Source organism: Opisthocomus hoazin, chromosome 2 (genome assembly GCF_030867145.1).
Source record: "Opisthocomus hoazin isolate bOpiHoa1 chromosome 2, bOpiHoa1.hap1, whole genome shotgun sequence".
Classification (NCBI taxonomy): domain Eukaryota; kingdom Metazoa; phylum Chordata; class Aves; order Opisthocomiformes; family Opisthocomidae; genus Opisthocomus; species Opisthocomus hoazin.
Window position 1 is genome coordinate 41695844 of NC_134415.1, and position 20008 is coordinate 41715851.

General features: G+C 42.5%; 1 protein-coding gene across 11 annotated transcripts in view; it reads right to left on the reverse strand.

The window, feature by feature from the left end:
* The window catches only part of EHBP1 (EH domain binding protein 1), a 231255-nt gene that overhangs the window by 191415 nt on the left and 19832 nt on the right, over positions 1 to 20008 (reverse strand). For all 11 annotated transcript variants that reach the window (XM_075413349.1, XM_075413358.1, XM_075413354.1 and 8 more), the window contains exon 3: positions 3945 to 4002. In XM_075413349.1, the coding sequence (XP_075269464.1) occupies positions 3945 to 4002 (58 nt within the window). The remainder of the gene's footprint in view (positions 1 to 3944; positions 4003 to 20008) is intronic.

Sequence of the window (20008 nt, forward strand, 5' to 3'; positions counted from 1 at the left end):
TTACATTAGTTAAGTAGGTCAGTTTCAGTATATGTCTACAGCATTGTCATATCATCTTCCAAGTTGTACCACATTTTTTGATGACGTATCTCTTTTACTACCCCAGTACAAGAGAGACTTGAAGCTACTGGACAGACTCCAGCAAAGGGCCATGAAAATGTTTGAGGGACTGGACCATCTCTCATAGGAGGAAAAGACGAGAGAGCTTGGACTCTCTGGACTGGAGAAGAGAAGGCTCGGGGTAGATCTTACAGATGTATATAAATACCTGCAGGAAGGGTGCAAAGGCAGAGTCAGGTTCTCCTCAGTGGAGCCCAGTCACAGGACAAGAAGCAGTGGGCACAAAGTGAAACCGGACGTTCCCTCTGAACATCAGCAAACACTTTTTTTCACCATGAGGGTGACCAAACACCGCACAAGTTGCCCTGAGAGGTTGTGGAGTCTCCTACATTGGAGATATTAAAAAGCTGTCTGAACACAGTCCTGTGCAACCACCTTTAGGGGGCCCTGCTTAAGCGGAGGGGGTGAACCAGATGACCTCCAGAGGTCCCTTTCAACCTCAACCATTCTGTGAGTCTGTGAATTAACATAGGGATATCCCTCATTATCCCTAGTGATCTCTGCAGTTCAGAAAAGAAACCCTAACCTCCAAAAAAGTCTTTACAACATCTTTACAGTAAGGTAAGACCTCATTCCTCTCCTCCTCCTTCTCAAAGAAGCTAAAAACATAGAGAATTATTAATGCTTTGTACTCACTGAGCTAAGTGTCCATCAAAAATAAAATAAGAGGAAATATTCATTTGACTTGCTTCCAAGAAAGCAATTAGATGAAAAAAATATGTTGAATAAAGTATTTTACTGGCAGGATGACTAAAAGATCAAGAACATTTATTGATCTAAAGTCTCGGACCCAAACAGCTCAAATCATATCAACTACCTACGCTTTAAAATTAACTTTATCCTCTGCCCAGGCCTCAGGGCCACTCAGCCTCTTTCAAAGTACCTTTGTGGGATCTTAGCAAACATGAATTAATTAGTTAGCAAAAGACTTCCCCGAGTCTCAGGTAAATCTGCCAGTTTATCCAAGAGTTGCTTCTAATGCCTGGTGACCAAAAAAGAGAACACTCACGGGAGGACACGTCCTGGAACTTTCTGGCCCAGTCGAAAAAAACTTCAAGCCCAAAAAGCTGAGCTGGTGTCAGAAAAACCTCTTGCCTCAGTGAAATGTTGCCTTTGGAGCCTACTGCACCATGCCCATACAACTACAGGCAGAAACCCATCAAAGGTCCAGGTCTCGCTGAATGGCAGCACAGCCTTCTGGTGTATCCACCACTCCTCCCAGTTTGGTGTCATCAGCAAACTTGCTGAGGGTACGTTCTAACTCTTCATCCAGGTCACTGATGAAGAAGTCAAACAAGGCTGGGCCCAGTACTGACCCCTGGGGAACACCACTAGTTACCAGCCTCCAACTAGACTTAGTGCCACTGACGACAACCCTCTGAGTTCTGCCATTCAGCCAGTTCTCAATCCACTTCACCGACCACTCATCCAGCCCACACTTCCTGAGCTCCCCTATGAGGATGTTATGGGAGACAGTGTCAAAAGCCTTGCTGAAGTCAAGCTAGACAACATTCGCTACTCTCCCCTCATCTACTCAGCTGGTATTGCCATCATAGAAAGCTATCATTTTGGTAAAGCACGATTTCCCCTTGGTGAATCCATGTTGACTACTCCTGATAACCTTCTTTTCCTCCACTTGCTTAGAGATGACACTCAGAATGAGCTGTTCCATCACCTTTCCAGGGATGGAGGTGAGGCTGACCAGCCTGTAGTTCTGTGGGTTCTCCTTCTTGCCCTTTTTGAAGATTGGAGTGACACTGGCTTTCCTCCAGTCTTCTGTTTCCTCCGGTCTCCACTTCTCCTGTTCTCCATGACCACTCAGGGATGATGGAGAGTGGCTGAACAATGACATCTGCCAGCTCCGTCAGCACTCATGGGTGCATCCCATTGGGGCCCATGGATTTGTGGGTGTCCACTTTGCTTAAATAATCTCTCAACCAATCCTCCCTGACCAAGGGAAGGTCTTCCTTTCTCCAGGCTTCCTCTCTTACCTCCAGGGACTGGGATGCCTGAGGGCCAGCCTTAGCAGTAAAGACTGAAGCAAAGAAGGCATTCAGTAACTCCGCCTTCTCTGTATCCTCCATCTCCAGGGCACCCACCCCATTCAGCAGCAGACCCACATTTTCCCTGTCTTCCATTTGTTACCGATGTACTTGAAGAAGCCCTTCTTTGACATCCCTTGCCAGATTTAATTCCAGGTGGACCTCAGCCTTCCTTGTTGCACCCCTGCATACTCTGATAATGTTCCTATATGCCTCCCAAGTGGCCTGTCCCTCTCTCCACATTCCATAGACATTTCTCTTCCATTTGAGTTTTGCTAGAAGCTCCTTGCTCATCCACGCAGGTCTCCTGCCTCCTTTGCTAGGCTTCTTACTCATGGGGATGCACTGATCCTGAGCATGGAGGAAGCGATACTTTAATAGTAACCAAATCTCTTTGGCCCACTACCTTCTAGAGCCCTAACCCATGGGATTCCTCTAAGTAGGTCCTTGAGGAGGCCAAATTTAGCTCTCCTGAAGTCCAAGATTATGATCCTGCTTGTTGCTCCAGGGAAGGGAGGAAATCAGCCTGTATTCCTTCCCCCTGCAAACTGCCCAGTGGTTAGGACACTTCTTTTTCCCAGCTCATTCATGTTGCCCTTCTCAAGCTTCTGCAGAGATGGGGGACAGCCCTACACCAGAGGACACAAGGCAACAAAAGAAATCCTGCAATACAACCAGCATTCAAAGGCCTTTACTTGCCTGCTGTACACATGAAACAAGCTCCCCATCTCCCTGGGCAACAACTGACTGCTACAATTGACAAAAGATTTTACTCTTATTAGTCAATAATACAATATCATGTAAGACATTGCCATATTAGACACTGCAGAGGTTTAGAAATGCTTGCCATTTGTTTCAATCTCATCGCAAATGGAGAGTGTTGGGGCTTTTTTTAAGCCACATTTTCTATGGAAACCAAGCAACACACCCCAACTGTCTCGCCTTTCCCTTCTCCCAGACCCAAAGGAGGCTGCACAGAGGCTAACTGCATCTTACTGTCAGAGACTGTCAGAGCAGTAAAATTCAGCAGTGTAGACAAACTGAGCACCATTTAACAGAGAGACAGTAATCTCATCAGGCTCTCAGATTTCTTACTGAAGGAAGAAAAGTAAGGTGAAGCTCACAGACGAGAGAGCTACTCTGCTTGTAAACTTTTACACATCAAAAAACCCAACTGCATGAAAGACAAACTTTATAAATGCCCAAACACTGGGCAGACTTCACTTGGAGCTTCCCTTTCCTCAGGCTACCAAGCCATTAGCCATAAAATACAAATTCACACACTTCCTCACAGTGTTTGTGGAAGTAAAGTGTTAAAATTTAATTCAAATACACACTACTGGCTGAAAGAGCCTGCGTTTATTCGATTCGTAGTATTTTCTAGTTGTGAAACAGCCTCTTATTTAGACTTTATCTCCCTATTGCAGCGATGTTAGACTCTTTATGACTTTTTAAATTATTTTTAATACACTTCAAGTAGCGAAACAGATTCTCCTTTCTAGTCAGGTCTAGCAATTAATAACTGAAATTGAACTGATGAAGATACAGTTCTGCTAAACAAATAACTGAAGCTGAAATCAGAGTTAAGCATTTCCATAAATTAGCACTGATATCAACAGCAGCTTATTCTGAACTTTATGACTAAACTGGGTTAAAAAGAAAAGAAAAATAACTAAAATATTTCTCATTTATTTGGCTGCTCCCCACACTCTAGAAACCAGTCCCTCAAACAGCTGACTCTGCTTGTCACTGAAGCTGGGACTTATTAAGCAACCAACTAACCTTTGAGGATTTTCTTCGGCTTCTTCTTGTCCAAACCACCACTAGTTTATCTGGCTGCCTGTTGAAGATAAGGAAGAAACGGCTTAATTTACAACAAGATCAATATGTAAACAGTTTACATTAAAACTCTTAAAATACATAATCACATCCTTAGTGGATACATTAGCTCTTAAAAATAGCTCATCTAAAAACCACTCTCAACATCAGTCATTTAACAGGAAAAATAATGCTGTATTTTTAGAAAAACACTGTCCTCCAGTTTGCTAATGCCATCATTCTCCTCCTGCTCTCCTTGCCTGCAGACATCTCCCCAAAGCCAGCAGAGCACCTGAGCGGAAACTCTTCCATGGGGCAGAGAAGAGGACTCAGCCTCTTTAAAGACACCTTGGAAACAATCTGGTACCCAAAATAATTATCAATGCAAACTCTAGTTTGAATTTCAAAGCAGACATATTGAAAAGGTTCTTTTAAGAAGCAAAGAAAACAGGCAATTTCACTTTTTCACCCCAAAAAGATTCTTTTTTCCCCTATTTGAATACCTCAAACAACAAGAGAATTGAGTCCCGTATTACTCCTCAGAATCTCCTGGGATGACCACAGGCAGATAAATCAGTACTTCCTCGACTTTCACTCAGCAGGACAAACATGCTGAAATTCAGTACAGCTCTCCAAACAAATTGTTTATTTGGTATTTCTAATGAACATGGATGGAAACCTCAATGAAAGATACTTGCAGTATAAATTATTTTCTCTTTAAATTTCTTAAGATTTATTTCTTGGTTAATAATTACACCCATATTACTTCTACCTTACTCATTTTACAGTTGCCTCTGAGTGATTTTTGATATTGACCTAACTTCTAGGCTTTTTTCGGCCCATGATGCACTTCCCATTGTACGACCACACTTCTAGTCCCACTTCTAGACCCATGACCTCTCTTCCAGAGACTCACGACCCTCTGTTATGGCTTTATTTCCTTGCTGATGACACAACGCCCATCAGCAAGCCTGACTGCAAATCCACCCGCAAACAACTTTCAATGGAGTTCACATCTCCACTTAAAAGTGCTAAAGCTGTGACTCGGCCTGGAAAAAAAAAATGCTACTCAGAGTTTTGAGACACTAGTGTAAGAATCCTTGCATTTCTAAAGCCATTGGCAAAACCTGCTTCATGTAAAAAAAAAAAAAAAAATCATGGGGAGGGGAAATGGATGTTACCGAGAAAAAGTCAAGATACAGTGCAGTCAAAGCATTCATTAAAAGATACACCCAAAATAATCCACACAAGTACTCTGAATCAAAAAGGCAGTATTCACACCGCTATCCTCATATTTCATCACAGGGAGACTGTATCTACTTCATAACTAACTTTTCAAATGAAAACCCAACTGATTAGTCTGAGAGCTCTTTTTAAGCACTGAAGTGCTGGCTACCATATTATATACCTTCCCATGAACTTGTTTATCATTTCTGCAGGCTGAAGTAAAACTACTACATCACTTATGATTCACATTTAAACCCCACTAGAACTAAAGTTGCCCTGAAAAATAGAGTTAAAGGCAGATCCTGTGAAAGAAATGTGGACACCAGCTTTTATTCTACGATTCTATGATTCTATTTGCTATTCTGTATTGTGCCTTACTCCTTTAATATACCCCTTAATTTCCACGTTAGGATAAACTGAAAATGAAATAAACTACTGCATTTTAAACTGTGTAAATTCACTCTTATGGCTTGTTTAGATGACCTAAGCCGTAGGCTTACTCCGCTTGCAGCTTCTCCTGCAAAATCTTGCTTGGTAATGAGGTCATCCTGTTGTACTTCAAAAACTCTTTGCTCACTTGCTGTTGAGTGTGTTAGGTCCTCATCCACTCGCACACACCCCCATTCACTTTGATGGGAGCTGTGTTTGTGCCACCTGGAAAAAAAAACCCACCCACAAGCAACTTCCTTGAAGTAAAGCAATCCAAACCCATGCTTACAATAAACAATTTTTTTCTGGAGTTCTTTCACTTTGCACTTTGAAGCTGACTTATTCTTCTTTCAGAAACTAGGTCATGAACCAAATTTAATTCAACCTTGACCTGATCGATCCTGAGCTCACCTCTGAGAAAAAAAATTAAAATGCCAGAATTGGAGAGGGGAAGTGGTTAGGGAAGAAAAAAGGAAAAAAGGGGTGAAAAAGAAGATGCGTTTCTGCAGCACTGGTAGCTACGCTGAAGACAATCCTCCCTCCAAGAGTGGGACTCTGTCCCAGGAGTCACACAAAAAGCAGCTTCATTAGGAAAAGGCAGGACAACGCCTGCAGAGGTTAATGGGAAACGCACAAGTCCATGCTGCCACCAGCTCTCCACTTCTTCTTCCTCTCATCTAACAGACACAGTGCTCAGTAGCATGTTTCCTCCCTGTTTCTTCTCATCAGGGCAGCCAGGCGCTACACTTGTGGTGGCCTTGGCCTGCTCAGGTGTGCAGGAACACCAGATATCAGATAACACGTAAGAGACAAAAAGACATTCTTCATGGCATACTTCATAGATCGTGAAAACACTGAGTTCCAACACATGGATTTTCAAGAGTAAGCTTCCACATCTTCTCATCAGAAGAGCACTCATGTCTCCAGAGATCCCGTAAGGAAGGCTAAGAAGGATCCTACCCACGTCCCTTCCTTTCCTGCAGCTCCAGCTTAGATAACAGTGATGCCACTTTCTCACTCTAGATCTGTTTTTATCTTGTCTTATTTATCTTGGCATCAGAAGTGATTTTTTCTTACAATGGCACTGGATCATCTCCCCAGGGGGTAAACACGCCACGAGCTGGGAAAGTGAAGTAGCACACCCAGCTCCCCATGGTGCCAACATCTAAACCAGGAGGCCAGCCCTGATGGAGATGGCGCAAGAACAGTTTATGCACATGTGCAAACAAACGGGCTAAGAGAAGAAAGACAGCAAAGCAAAGTGAGGAAACAGCAGGAGTGTCAGGATCAGCACTGAAGCAAGTCGATTCAAAGTAGGAATGAACCCACACCTGCATTCCTGCAACGCAGATATTTTTCATTACAGGGTACCCTAGAAAAGACCCGTGGCTATGCCAGATGTCTGAAAAAAAGAACAGAAAAGAGTAAAGAAGAGGCTATATGTAGACACTACACAGTTATCCCCAAAAACTGAATTATCATAAAACAACTGTCAAGGGATGACAAGCTCCAGTGCAGAAATCCTTCCAAATCTGGACTTCAAAAAAAAAAAAACAGGTCAGAGATTGGCAGTAAAACATGGGCGGTCACCTCCTGTGATACTGCTATGTGTGCGTCCCAGGTTGTTAACTGACCTTACATTTAATTCTAATTGTTTCATTTCACTTTAAACCGTGCCATCGCTTGCTTGGCTTTACACAGGTTGTCAGAGACAGCTGGTGCTTCAGTACAGTTCTCCAGCGGGAGCTGCATCTGCGTCACATACACACACAGTTATCACCAAGCCTGGATTTATTTCCCAGATTTGGAGAACTCCCTCTGCCAGGAACATAAAGAAACACACCAACATGAAAAACCCAACCAGAGTCTCAATTCATACTGAAAAGACCAAGCCACGCTGATGGGAGAGCATAAGCAGCACTTGCTCCCCTAGGCTCTTTCACCAGTGTATTGATTTTGTTAAGTACTGCGTATACTTTGCTCTTTCAGCTTTGAGTGTACGAGAAATCCACATCCAGAAGTACTTTGCCAAAGCAAAATGAAGAATGCCATCATGATACAGAGACAGAAAATCTAGCAAAAGAGAATGGGGAGAGGAGGGAAGAGAAGAAAATATCCCAAAGGATCAGTTTCCCCACTAAGTATAACCACATGCTTAACTGAAACAAAACACAGAGAACAGCAGTTGTTCCAAGGGATTTTCTTCAAGGAAGTCACAAATCCAGTTGAAAAATATCTCCACAAAACTGTTTTACAAACAAAGCCAAGAGCAACCTTCTCTTCCACAATCAGTTCATTGCTCTTTTATGCCAATATACTTCTAGAAGAAAAAGCCCAGCTCATATTTTAATTGGCAAATTTGCATTCAAGGTTAATAGTGATGTCTCAGTGCTAGGAAATGGTCAAAACCACATAACGCAGTTTGCTCATTTAAAGTATTTAAGTAGTATCTCCTCTCCTTCAACATCATAAACCTAGGCTGCTCATTAACCAACAATAAAAGCAAACAAAATCCCTTCTGAAGAACTAGCCTGAAGACCAGTTTTAGTATCCTTTGTAAGTTTACATTGTAAACTCAGAGATCATTCCAAATACAAAATCCACAACGGTGCAAGTTGAACAAATACTCATGGTCAGCTACAAAAAAAATTTAAAAATTAATCTCCCGTGCTGCACAAACAACATTTCTCATTGTTTTAAACCCATCAGCTTTTAGATAGTCATTTACTAGGATCCAGCAAAACCAGTATGTTTAAGTTAAGGAACAACATGCTGCTAACCCTAAGATGATGGGGTTGGGCTGGGGGTAAAGAACTGGGTTTTTGCTGAACAGGTACATCTCTACATTAAGTAATTGCTTCAATCTATGCAATTCAACACTACCAACCCTTCAGTGGGAGTTTTCAATGTTGTACTGGAATCTGACAAGATTGGCTTGGTGGTGCTCTGCATTTCAGCCCACGCCGGTACGCAGCATTGCCGAAGTAGCAGCAGCCCCCTGGGAGTGCGAGCTGAAGGAAGCCAGCAAAACCGGGGCGTCAGACACTGCCACCGTGAAAGGCAGGGACTCAGCGGCAGGTACTGAAGGAGCCAGCTTGGATTCAACAGATCATGTATTATAAAGCCTACCATAAACTTTTATGTGCTATTTACTCATTTTTGTGTGGTTCACAAGAAACTATTCCTGAAGAAAGGCAGTTTGTAAATAATAAAATAAGTTTACTACTATAAGTGAAACTTACACAGTAAAGAAGCAGGGAAGATCATGACTTCAAAGTTTGTGGCTCAGAAAAAGAACTTCATCACTGCCCTGCATACTCAGTAACCGAGATTTAAATCACAGATCAATAAAACAGCTATAATTCAAAACTACGTCTGCTTTTCCCATCGGATGGAAGCCATGGTTCTAATACCTTCAATTCTCCCATTGAAACAACTGATTTTTTAAAAAAATAAGATAAAATACTGGAACTAGACTTTGCCATATCCACAATTATTAAATAAAGTAATAAAAACATTCCACAGACTGGAAAAGACTATGTCATCTGATCATCACCTTAAATGCTGCAAATTTCACAAACTGAAAAGGAGGTTGTGCAAGATTCAAGGTCTTCTGGGGTTTGGTTTGATCATTCCAGGAAATAGCTGGCACAATATTTGATTACAGAACTCTCCAAATATCATTTGTGAAAGGACATAAAAGGTATCAGTTTCCTGTCAGCTCTTATTTTGTAAATCTTTTAGCAGAGGCAGATAACATTAACCTATTTCTCCACCAAATTTACCGCTCAATAACAGAAAAGTACAAAAGACTTATGTTTAGAATCTATTATTGGAAAGAATTGCTAATGCCCTTAACTTTAATTAGGGCCACTGAAGCCAATGGCAAGACCAATTACTAACAACCCTTTGGTGGAAGGAGCGAAAACAGGTATCAGTATTTGTTTGTAACATGGTATCATTACATTTAACAACATGAATAATCTTTAAGTGCCTGTAACGCACAAGGTACCTTTTTCGTAGGTATGTGGACACACTACAGCCTGCATGATTGTTTTGGCATGTAATTGCCTAAGTGTTTGGGTTTGCCTTTTTTTAATTATTCTTATTTTTACTTCGGTATTTTTTTTGGTTGAGCTTGCTTTATTCTTACTGTGTTTGATTTGAACTGCATTAATTATTACAGGCTGCCAGATTACTCCTGTGAAGCAAGCTTGAAAGAGTATAATTAACAAGAGAAGCAGCAGTGTGAGCACAATAGCATGCAGATGCACCTACTGAAGGACAAAAATAATTACTTGAGGACTAATGTCAAAGTACTTCTGATAAGAATTTTTTTTAATAACCTTTTGTCCCCTCTGCATTGTGCATACTAGCATGACATGCAACACTTTCATTACGAACCAGTCCTCCCTCCCCACCAGCACACAGCTTTCTGCCTCACTGCTGGAATGCTATGAAGGCTCTCCAATAGTCTTTTAAAAATAAACTTGATAGGTTCTATACCACCATTAATTTGGGATGAACATTACTTTTCCTCATTTTACAGATAATTACTTTGAAAAGCGCTCTTTGCAGTGCAGTCTTCTGCACTGGAACCTACACTACGCCATGTACTTGTCATTAGGCAAGGAACTAATGAAGCAGCAGCCTTTTGCAAGCCTTGTACTAAGCTTTTTTCCTTCAGAACTTCCTGTTGGTCACGATCAATGAAATTCCACAGCTGCCTACAACTCCGGGAAGTGCAGTCAAACCACCACTGATGCTTTAAACAGGCCTAGAGATACTGATAAGAATGATGTCATGTGTTGATGCATTTGCCAAATGAGCCCTCTCGCTGAGTGAAGGTACAGCACTGATTGCAAAAGCCAGAAACATTACGAATAAAATAAGATGCCACACAGATAAAACCCATCTGAGCTAATTATAAGATGAAGTACTTTACAAGGTGAAGCTATGCATTTCAGGAAGGGGTTTGAGGTTCTGTTTCCCGCCTCCCTTCCTCTTCAAAATGCTCTGTACCCAGACATCGTTCAACATAGTTGTACAAGATGCCAGGACACATTCATCATCAAACTAAGTTAGGACGGTTGACGTGTTCACCTGGCCTAGCCTGTCTGCTCCCACTTCTCCACTGCAGACTCCCGCCTAAGGCCTGTGAACAGGCTTCTGAACCATCTCACAGGAGTACCACATCAGGCTGTGTCTGAATCAAAACAGCAGTCTCCCAACCTAACTCATCGCAGAATATGCATTAAGCCCCTAAAGTAAGACAAAGCTTGTTCTTCCCTCACTGCAACCATCCAGTAGTCTTAGAAAGGCTGGGAAATTTCAAAAGAGAAATCATTAAAACAGGCACAGCAAGAGGACACCATAGCTGACCTCCTTCCACTTCTGCATCTTCACTTTCTACACTTAACACACAAAATCCCTCCTTCATTTCTTCCCACCAGAGGTCTCTACATTTTTTTTCAGACTAGAGAAGCTGCTGAAAGACTAGGATTTTCCTTGCGAACTGAATTTTGGGTTTCTTTAATACCTCTGCCGCTAAACTGACTGGCCTCTACAGGATTTATATTCCAAGATTATGTTTTGCTTTTCAAAAGCAGCTCTAGTCTGGCTTTGCTTGGTTTAAACAAAAAAGGGACAAAATGGGACACTATGACTACTTTACAAGTGCAGTCAGACCTACTGAATCTGCACAGCATCTACTTGTAAGGCTGAGCGCGGAATGTGTAGTATGTATTGCTGATGACTTGGTTTCCTTCACACAAACACAAACGAAGTTTGCAGAATGAGCTGGATTAAACAAAGCACAAGTTCATCCATTATTCAGAACAAGCAACAAAGACAGATTCAGCTTCTTTTTTCAAGGAGTTACTGCAGCAAAGAATCTTGAGCAAAACAAACCTGACAAGACTATCTAGCAAAACCTTTTCTTAAAGCTTTTTGCAGCAAAATTTTATATTGCACAATACACAAACTAGCGTACTCCAGTCTTCAGAAGTTATGTTCTTTAATGGCCTTTTGGCAGTAACCAGCAGATGCCTGGACTAGTCCCTGAATTTTATGCCAAAACCAGCTGCCCTCCATGTAGAAACTTTCTTTGCCTGATTCAATTTAGTCTTGCTTGTCCCAGGGAGGGATTAAGCATACTGCAACACAAGGACCAAGTGGATATCTCATCTCACTCTCCTATGGTCATAAGTCCTCCCCTTAGGCAGACATTTACTCCAGCCCTGCTTAGTCCACATGTTTACACTACACATCCTAGCACACCAGAGCTTAGAAACCCTTCCCAGTACTCTACAACAAACAACCCCTACAGAAAACAAGAGCTGCTTAAGGACACCTAAAAGCTTACTTGTAAAACCAACCTCCCCAGCCAAGTAAACTCAGAGCATTAAAACACCACTAAACACAGGTCAGGTTTTTGTGCGTGGCTAGCGGGGGCTCAGGCTAACTGGCAGGGAGGAGCACAGGCTAACTGAGCCGTTCAAACAAACCTTAAACGGAAAGAGCGGAGCATGTTGCTGTATAGTGGAAAGTTCACAGGAAGCTACCACGAGTCAGATTTCTCTCAGAACCCTGATCATCCTTTTTATGTTCTTTTTTCAGAGCATTTAGTCTTTTACATTTTAACAATAATGAATCAATGTTTTTAAAGTGGAAGCTTTCTTCAGAGTTGGTAGGTTGCTCCTCCCAAGTGGTGTGTGGCAAGAGCAGGCACTACACAAACCTGCTTGCACAGTCCACCTGGTCCTGACCCGCAGGGAACTCGCTATTCTGATCCTCTTCCCTGCAGAGCTGGGGCTTGACAACTGCCAAGTGAATAAACACAAACTAGTTCGCAACCAAACGCATTTTCACCTCATACGTAACAGTGGATTTGAAACCTGGTTTAAGAAAGTGAAGTGCTAGACCATCTGTCTGCTATGAAACTCAAGTGCTGAATGCAGACCTCCATGCACGCAGCCTCCACATCCCACACATCCTTGAGCAGACACAAGTGATCAGTGTCATCTGCCCCTGTCTTCATGAATGTCCTTGTTCACTGTGGTGTAAAACCATAAAACGGATTAGTAACAAGAACCAGGGAAACACAGTTTTAGCAAACTTCAACAAGTAAATCAGGAATTTTGAATTCAAATTCCAGCTCCTGTCTTCACTGAATATACAGGCTCCAGTAAATTGAGACAGACACTGAGCAGCATCAACCCTCCCTTTGATTTTCTCCATGACTCCATGACCTACCTATACCTCTAGCTATAGACCAAAGATAATATCTCCATACAATGATGTATGTGCATTACTGAGGATACCTTCAACTATTTTGTGTTATTCCTTCTTACTTTGAAGCACTACAAGTGTAAATGTTAGATGCTTAACAATGTAACACCATCTACAAGAAGGGCCAGAAGGAGGATCCCAGGCACTACAGGCCTGTCAGCCTGACCTCAGTGCCGGGCAAGATTATGGAGCAATTCATCCTGAGTGCACTCACCGGGCATGTGAAGGACAACCAGGGGATCAGGCTCAGCCAGCATGGATTCATGAAAGGCAGGTCCTGCTTGACCAACCTGATCTCCTTCTACGACCAGGTAACCCGCCTAGTGGATGAGAAAAAGGCTGGGGATGTTATCTACCTGGACTTTCATAAGCCTTTCGACATTGTTTCCCACAGCATTCTCCTGGAGAAACTGGCTGCTCATGGTTTGGATGGGTATATGCTTCACTGGGTAAAAAACTGGCTGGATGGCCAAACCCAGAGAGTTGTGGTGAACAGATTTAAATCCAGCTGGTGGCCAGTCATGAGGGGTGTTCCCCAGGGCTCAGTTTTGGGGCCAGTCTTGTTTAATATCTTTATCAATGATTTGGATGAGGGGATTGAGTGCTCCTTCAGTAAGTCTACAGATGACACCAAATTGGGCGGGAGTGTTGATCTGCTTGAGGGTAGGAAGGCTCTGCAGAGGGACCTGGACAGACTGGATCACTGGGCCAAGGCCAGCTGTATGAGGTTCAACAAGGCCAAATGCCAGGTCCTGCACTTCGGTCACAACAACCCCATGCAACACTACAGGCTTGGGGAGGAGTGGCTGGAAAGCTGCCTGGCGGAAAAGGACCTTGGGATGCTGGTCGACAGCCGGCTGAACATGAGCCAGCAGTGTGCCCAGGTGGCCAAGGCGGCCAGCGGCATCCTGGTTTGTGTCAGGAACAGTGTGGCCAGCAGGAGCAGGGAGGTGATTGTGCCCCTGGACTCGGCACTGGTGAGGCCGCACCTCGAGTACTGTGTTCAGTTTTGGACCCCTCACCACAAGAAGGACCCTGAGGTGCTGGAGCGTGTCCAGGGAAGGGCAATGAGGCTGGTGACGGGTCTGGAGAACAAGTCTTACGAGGAGCGGCTGAGAGAGCTGAGGCTGTTTAGTCTGGAGGAGAGGAGGCTGAGGGGGGACCTTACTGCTCTCTACAGCTACCTGAAAGGAGGTTGCAGTGAGGCAGGTGTTGGTCTCTTCTCCCAACTAACTAGCAATAGGACGAGAGGAAATGGCCTCAAGTTGCATAAGGGGAGATTTAGACTGGACATTAGGAAACATTTCTTTACTGAAAGAGTGGTCAGGCATTGAAACAGGCTGCCCAGGGAAATTGGTGCAGTCCCCATCCCCAGAGGTATTAAAAAAATGTGTAGATATGGCACTTCAGCACATTGTTTAGTAGGCATGGTGGTGATGGGTCGACAGTTGGACTTGATGATCTTAGAAGTCTTTTCCAACCTTAATGATTCTATGAATAAAAAGTGCAAAAAGCTTAACTAAAATAAAACTGACAAATGCTGCCTGAAATGTAGCTTCAACCCATCAAAAACAAATGCTCACATTAAAGAATATATTTCTGTACTAAAAATATGCAAGAGGCTTCTCAGCACACCATTGTCAATTTTAATCAGACCACTATACAGAACAGATCCTATTCCATTTCACATAATTTTTTTTTTCAAATAGCATTCAAACAGAAGGCCTTTCTGTTTTTCAATCTGGAAACAGTAGAAAAAAAAATTCTGCAGTTCCTGCCGAACAGAAGAAAAGCGTGCATCTTTCAACAAAACCACAGTGCAAGAAAACTGAACTATTCACAACAAAATCTTCTTCCTCTAATCTGTCTATAACAGATTTAAGAGAGACTCTACACAGCAATTAAAGCAGACGATGATCTTCATTGTTCTTACTGCCTGAGCAAGTTTCGTATTCACTGAGACAAGAATGAATGTTTAGATTCATGAGCCACAGGCTGTAGCGTGCTATTCCACAAGGATTCTGATGTCGACATTAGGACTTCAATAAAACAAGTCTCAGAAGCGACAGTGCATTAATGTCTCCATCCTCCTCCTCTCCTTGCAACCCATGGACTCATCCTTAAAGAATTACAACTCGGCATGGGCAGGAGTAGGAGAATCTGGTGCCGTGCGTCTTTCAAAGCTCGCTTCCAAACCAATGGCATCAGAGTTTTCTTGTTTGTTTTTGTTTCTTTAGGCCATGTTTTGGATTACACAAAGCAACTTCTATCGTTTGAAGATGCACAGAAGTTCTGAACATACTAAAAAGGTTTCTGAGTGGGCAGCAAGCACAGAATGGTACCAGCTTGTAGGGTCTGTCTGAAGAGAAAGATCCTCTCTGCCTCAGGTGCCTGGATTATGGGACCGAGATGCTTGCACAGTAATCAGTGTTTTTCATTAAAAAGGCTGATAGCACTTATTTGCTCTTTGTAGGTAAGACACACAGTAGTCTGCCTCTTCAATACTTGTAAGTTTGAAAAGCTTGAATATATACTTGAAGCTAGAAAGACAGTGCAAACTCTTGACTTACACTCCAAAGAAGATTGTAGCCTAACACTGGCTAGCACGGCACAAGTATGTAGTAAGCTAAGGGGCAGACCTAGGTATGCTGTGTCCATACAGCGAGCAGTGTGCAACAGCTAGTATGATGCAAACTCACACTTAGTTTTCTAAACAATTACTGAGCCCTAAATTAACCCATATTTATTTTGAGACATGGGCACTCCTGGCCCATGCACAATGAGCTCTCCAATTAAAGGTTCCTTATCTGTCAGCAGCCTCCTTTCACTTTTGCAAATTAATATCAAAGAGAGGAAAAAAAAAGAGGGGGCGGAGGGGAAGTGAAAACATGACATGCTGTGCTAGCTCCTTTCCTCTGTCTCTGCAGAGGAGACCAGACTTTGCAAATACTCTTAGGTGCTCTCAGTCACAGCCATAACAGATACGGTATCAAGAAGTATGAACTCACTGTTGAGGAAGGAGGGCGGTGAAAGGTGAGATCTTGAACTGCTTTCTCAGCTCTGGCATCGCCTCGGCTGTATGACCAACTGCAGGACTATGAATCAACTGCTTTCAGCAAAGCACCCGGTTACCAGGAAGAACACACCTCCTCCTCCCTTCTCAATAGCTGGGGCACCAGTGGAGGTTACACACCTTCCTGCCACCCTTCAGAGGCACAAAACTAGAAGATCTTACCAAATGCAATAATGTACCAGCTACTGGAAATCTCTGAAGCAGCCACACCACCACAACATCACAGAGAAACATGGGAACCTTGCATTTAAATTTGTGTCCCAACCAAAGTCACACACGTGCACACAAAGCCCCAAAGCCTCTACAGACCTTGTCCTCTCCAAGCTTAATGAGACCTTCAAAACATAAAAAATGAGAATACGTTAACATGACAAATTTTGCAGAATAAACTATTTGTGGATAGTTTTCAGAATTAAAGCTATGATTTTCTTGCATGTTACGAAATAAAAAAATTACCACAGTTACAAAATTTTTGCATATGGTTTCAAAGGAACTGATATAGGCCATCAGAAACTGTCGCTACCATTTCTCATGAGATGCCCCATTCCATGCTTGTGGCCTTTCGAGAGCTACTTTAAGACAGAAGTATGGCCATAAGAAGTGAACTTATTTGATCAGTATTACCAGCTAAATAACTGTTCCAAAGACTGCAAAATTAGAACAACTCCTCCTCTTCCTGCTCAATCTGTTTAATTAAGTTGTTACATTGCTTCCAAGCTGCCTCCTGAAACAGAATTTAACACTTCTGATCACAGAAGTCAATCTAAAAAGCAACACTGTTTATTTCTACTTACAGATCACCAATTCTTCCTCTAGAATTGTGCATCCAAGGCCTAAAACTTTGTATTATTTTTAGGAATTTAAACTTACCGAGCCTTTTAGTTAATGCCCTCTAAGTCACACCCCTGGCTCATATCCAGCAGCAAGTATTGGCTAAGAAAAAAATGCATTTTAACTCATGGATATAGAAAAGACCAAGCAAAACCTCCTGCCAACACTAGGGGCTGGAAACAGTAAACAAATCAAAAAAACCAAAAAAAATTCCCAAACAAAAGATCTCTATTTTGAAATGTGAAAAAAGATCTTACAGCTTTTAAAAATAGGAAAATATTTTGAAAATACCAAACTTCCTAATTTGTAGCTACAATTGATGAAACATATTTATTTAAAGGTAGAAAAATCCCTAAAACCAACAACAACTAAGGACCTAAACAGATTTTGGTAGGAACTACTCTTTGTAAGACACCCAAAAGCAATATGAACTAGATTGTAACTAATTATTTCAAGACCAGATAAGTTGGAAACTAATAGCATATTTAAATATGAGTTTTAAAGCATGGGTTTCGATTAAAAAAAAAAAAAGTAAACAGAACCTACAGTATAGTTGAATTCATGCTAAGAATGCACAAAGAAATTACATCCTTCGTCCAGCCAGGTTTTTTTGTTTGTGGGTTTTTCTTTTGTTTTAAAAATAATCCTCCTATACTGTATTTTTCCTGCTACAACCTGAGCTTTCGCTCAAGACAGACACTCCTACAAACAGAGCCCTCAGAGCTAGGTCAGCCCTTTGGCTCAGCATCCTTACAAGCGAAGCTAAGAGCAGTGGCCCTTCACATTTTTTTTCAGTACACTGACCTATGCCCACCCTCCTTTGAAAAGCTTACGGCTGGTTACTAACATTCAAGAGGAGGACACTCCTCGAGGTACAGAAGGTCCTTTGCATGCCCAGAATTTTTTGATACACGAACTGTTAAAAATGAACACTGCCCTTTCCTTGCTTATGTTCCTGACAAAGACGTACAGATACCACCCGTATCAACTGTTCCAGAGTCTTACCTTGAGGCCTTTTGATACCCATAACACACAAAGTTTGTAACTGGAGACTAAAGATGGTCACTATGTTGACCACCGTGCTGCCCTATCCTTTCTTCCTGTGCTGTCACGGTTGCTATTTTATATTAACTTAAAATAGATGGAAACCATACCCTTCCCATCCTACAGTGAAATGCCTGATTGCGTTTTAGCCTGACTGCTATTTTAGTAAGATGATGTATCTTAGCATGGGGCAGTTGTAAAGAAATATCTGCAGCCACAGAAGAGACTCATGGATGTTGTCCAGGTTTTTTATTAAGTGGATTTGATATCTTGCAGGCTGAATTCCAGTCTTGTACCATTAAATGAGGCAAAGGGATAAAGAGGCAGTGCCCATCTATACCACACAGCACACAGCTTAAAAGATTAAGTAAATTTGTCTCACCCTAGATTTCAATTTTACTCTAATTTAAAAATTTTTTATCTGTAAACACAAATGTGTCTGGTCTGAAAAGCAGTTCTCCTTGGAAGCAGAAAGGTGAATAAAAATGGAGGCCAGGTTGGTTCCTGGAGCAAAATACATTCTCATTCTTGCAAAGTGCTCTGTGCCATCCACTCAAAGTAGAAGACAAAGGCTCTCAAACTTACTGCAACACCTAGTTGCGCCAAGTGAAGAACGGTGTCCTTACAGTGAAAGCCAAAAACCTCCCACCAGACTACATGCTGCAGGATCTGGCACTAAATAAGGACAAATAGGAAGAAAATTTTAATTTCAGGCTTTTAAAATGGCATTACAGCAAATGAAATTAAGATAAGTTATTGTAAATGATTAAATTTCAAATTGGAGTTTTAATACATTTGCCTAGTTAGGGTCAAAGAAGCCTAATGAATAAAATCCACTCTGTAAACTAACCATCATGGGAATGGGAATCAATTTTAGCTGCGCAGAGTTCACACAGAGCACTGAGGGGGAAAACCAGTTATGTGCAGAGTCATCAACACGGACAATAGAAATGCGTGGGCACACAAACTCCTTGGATTCTGCAAAATAAGATTTTCCACATATTTCAGCCTATTTGATATAAACTGCACTTTTCATCTTTAAAACAAACAAGGCTCAAAAGTTGAAGCCTGCAAAATTTTAGCATATTTACTTCTGGAGCATTCAGATGGAACACCAGCCTTCGCAGGGCCGGCACTGCACACACGTGTGCATGCCCACACTCTGGCAGCACGAGCACTTCAAAACGACAGGCAGGCCCACGGAAGAATGCTCAGGAAAATTAAGATCACCGGGCTACCTCAGAAAAGAGCAAACCTCCTGAATGGCCGTATTCATGGGAGAGTTCAGCACAGCTTTGTTTATGCACTTCATGCTTTAAGTCAGGTCTCCTTAACTTTTCCAGTTTCTGAGCATAGACAAGACCTTACACAAAACACTTCTCTCAGCTTCATCTGTTAATTTAACCTTGTCTCTTGGGCTTTGACAGATGAGCACTGGCATATCTAGCTCTTCCAATTTAACACGTTGTTACCATGCAGTGCCGACACCTCCTCACCCGCTTTTCTTCCCCCATGACGTCCATCGGAGGAAGCATGACTTCTGTCCTTGGCGCTGCAGCTCTCAGTTGGACCTGACCTGGCCGAAGGCAGCCAGGCGACCCAGCAGACTAAGGCCTTTACCCCCTTTCATTGCAGGTGAGTCAGGGCTCTCATTTCTCACTGCTCTGGCTGAAAGCTAGTGCTCAGTTATAACACATACAGCGGATTGGTTTGTTTATTCTGCAGCCAGACAAGCCATATAGTACCAAATGAGGTGCGAATTTACTCATTCATTTCAATGCAGTTAATGTTCATAGATGCTTTGGGTCATTGAAACCCTCAAACTTCAAAGCCAACGAAATTAAGTGTTTTGGAGAAAATTATGAAGTCAAAGTGTAAACCAGAGCCAGACATCACCTCATATCGCCACCTCAGACCACTAGAACAAAGCAAAGAAACCTTTAAGCTCTCCAAAAGGGGCAGGGCGGGATTCCCTGTGGCAGCTGCGTATGCCAGAACCTGATGCACGTCCACTCAACGCACAGGTAGCACAACAGCTCCTACAGTGCTCTGCCTCCGCAACGCCCAGCCTCTGAGCTGTGGGAACCTTCTGAAGAGACGCGCAGTGAATCGCGAGTGTCCAAGCCACGTCTGA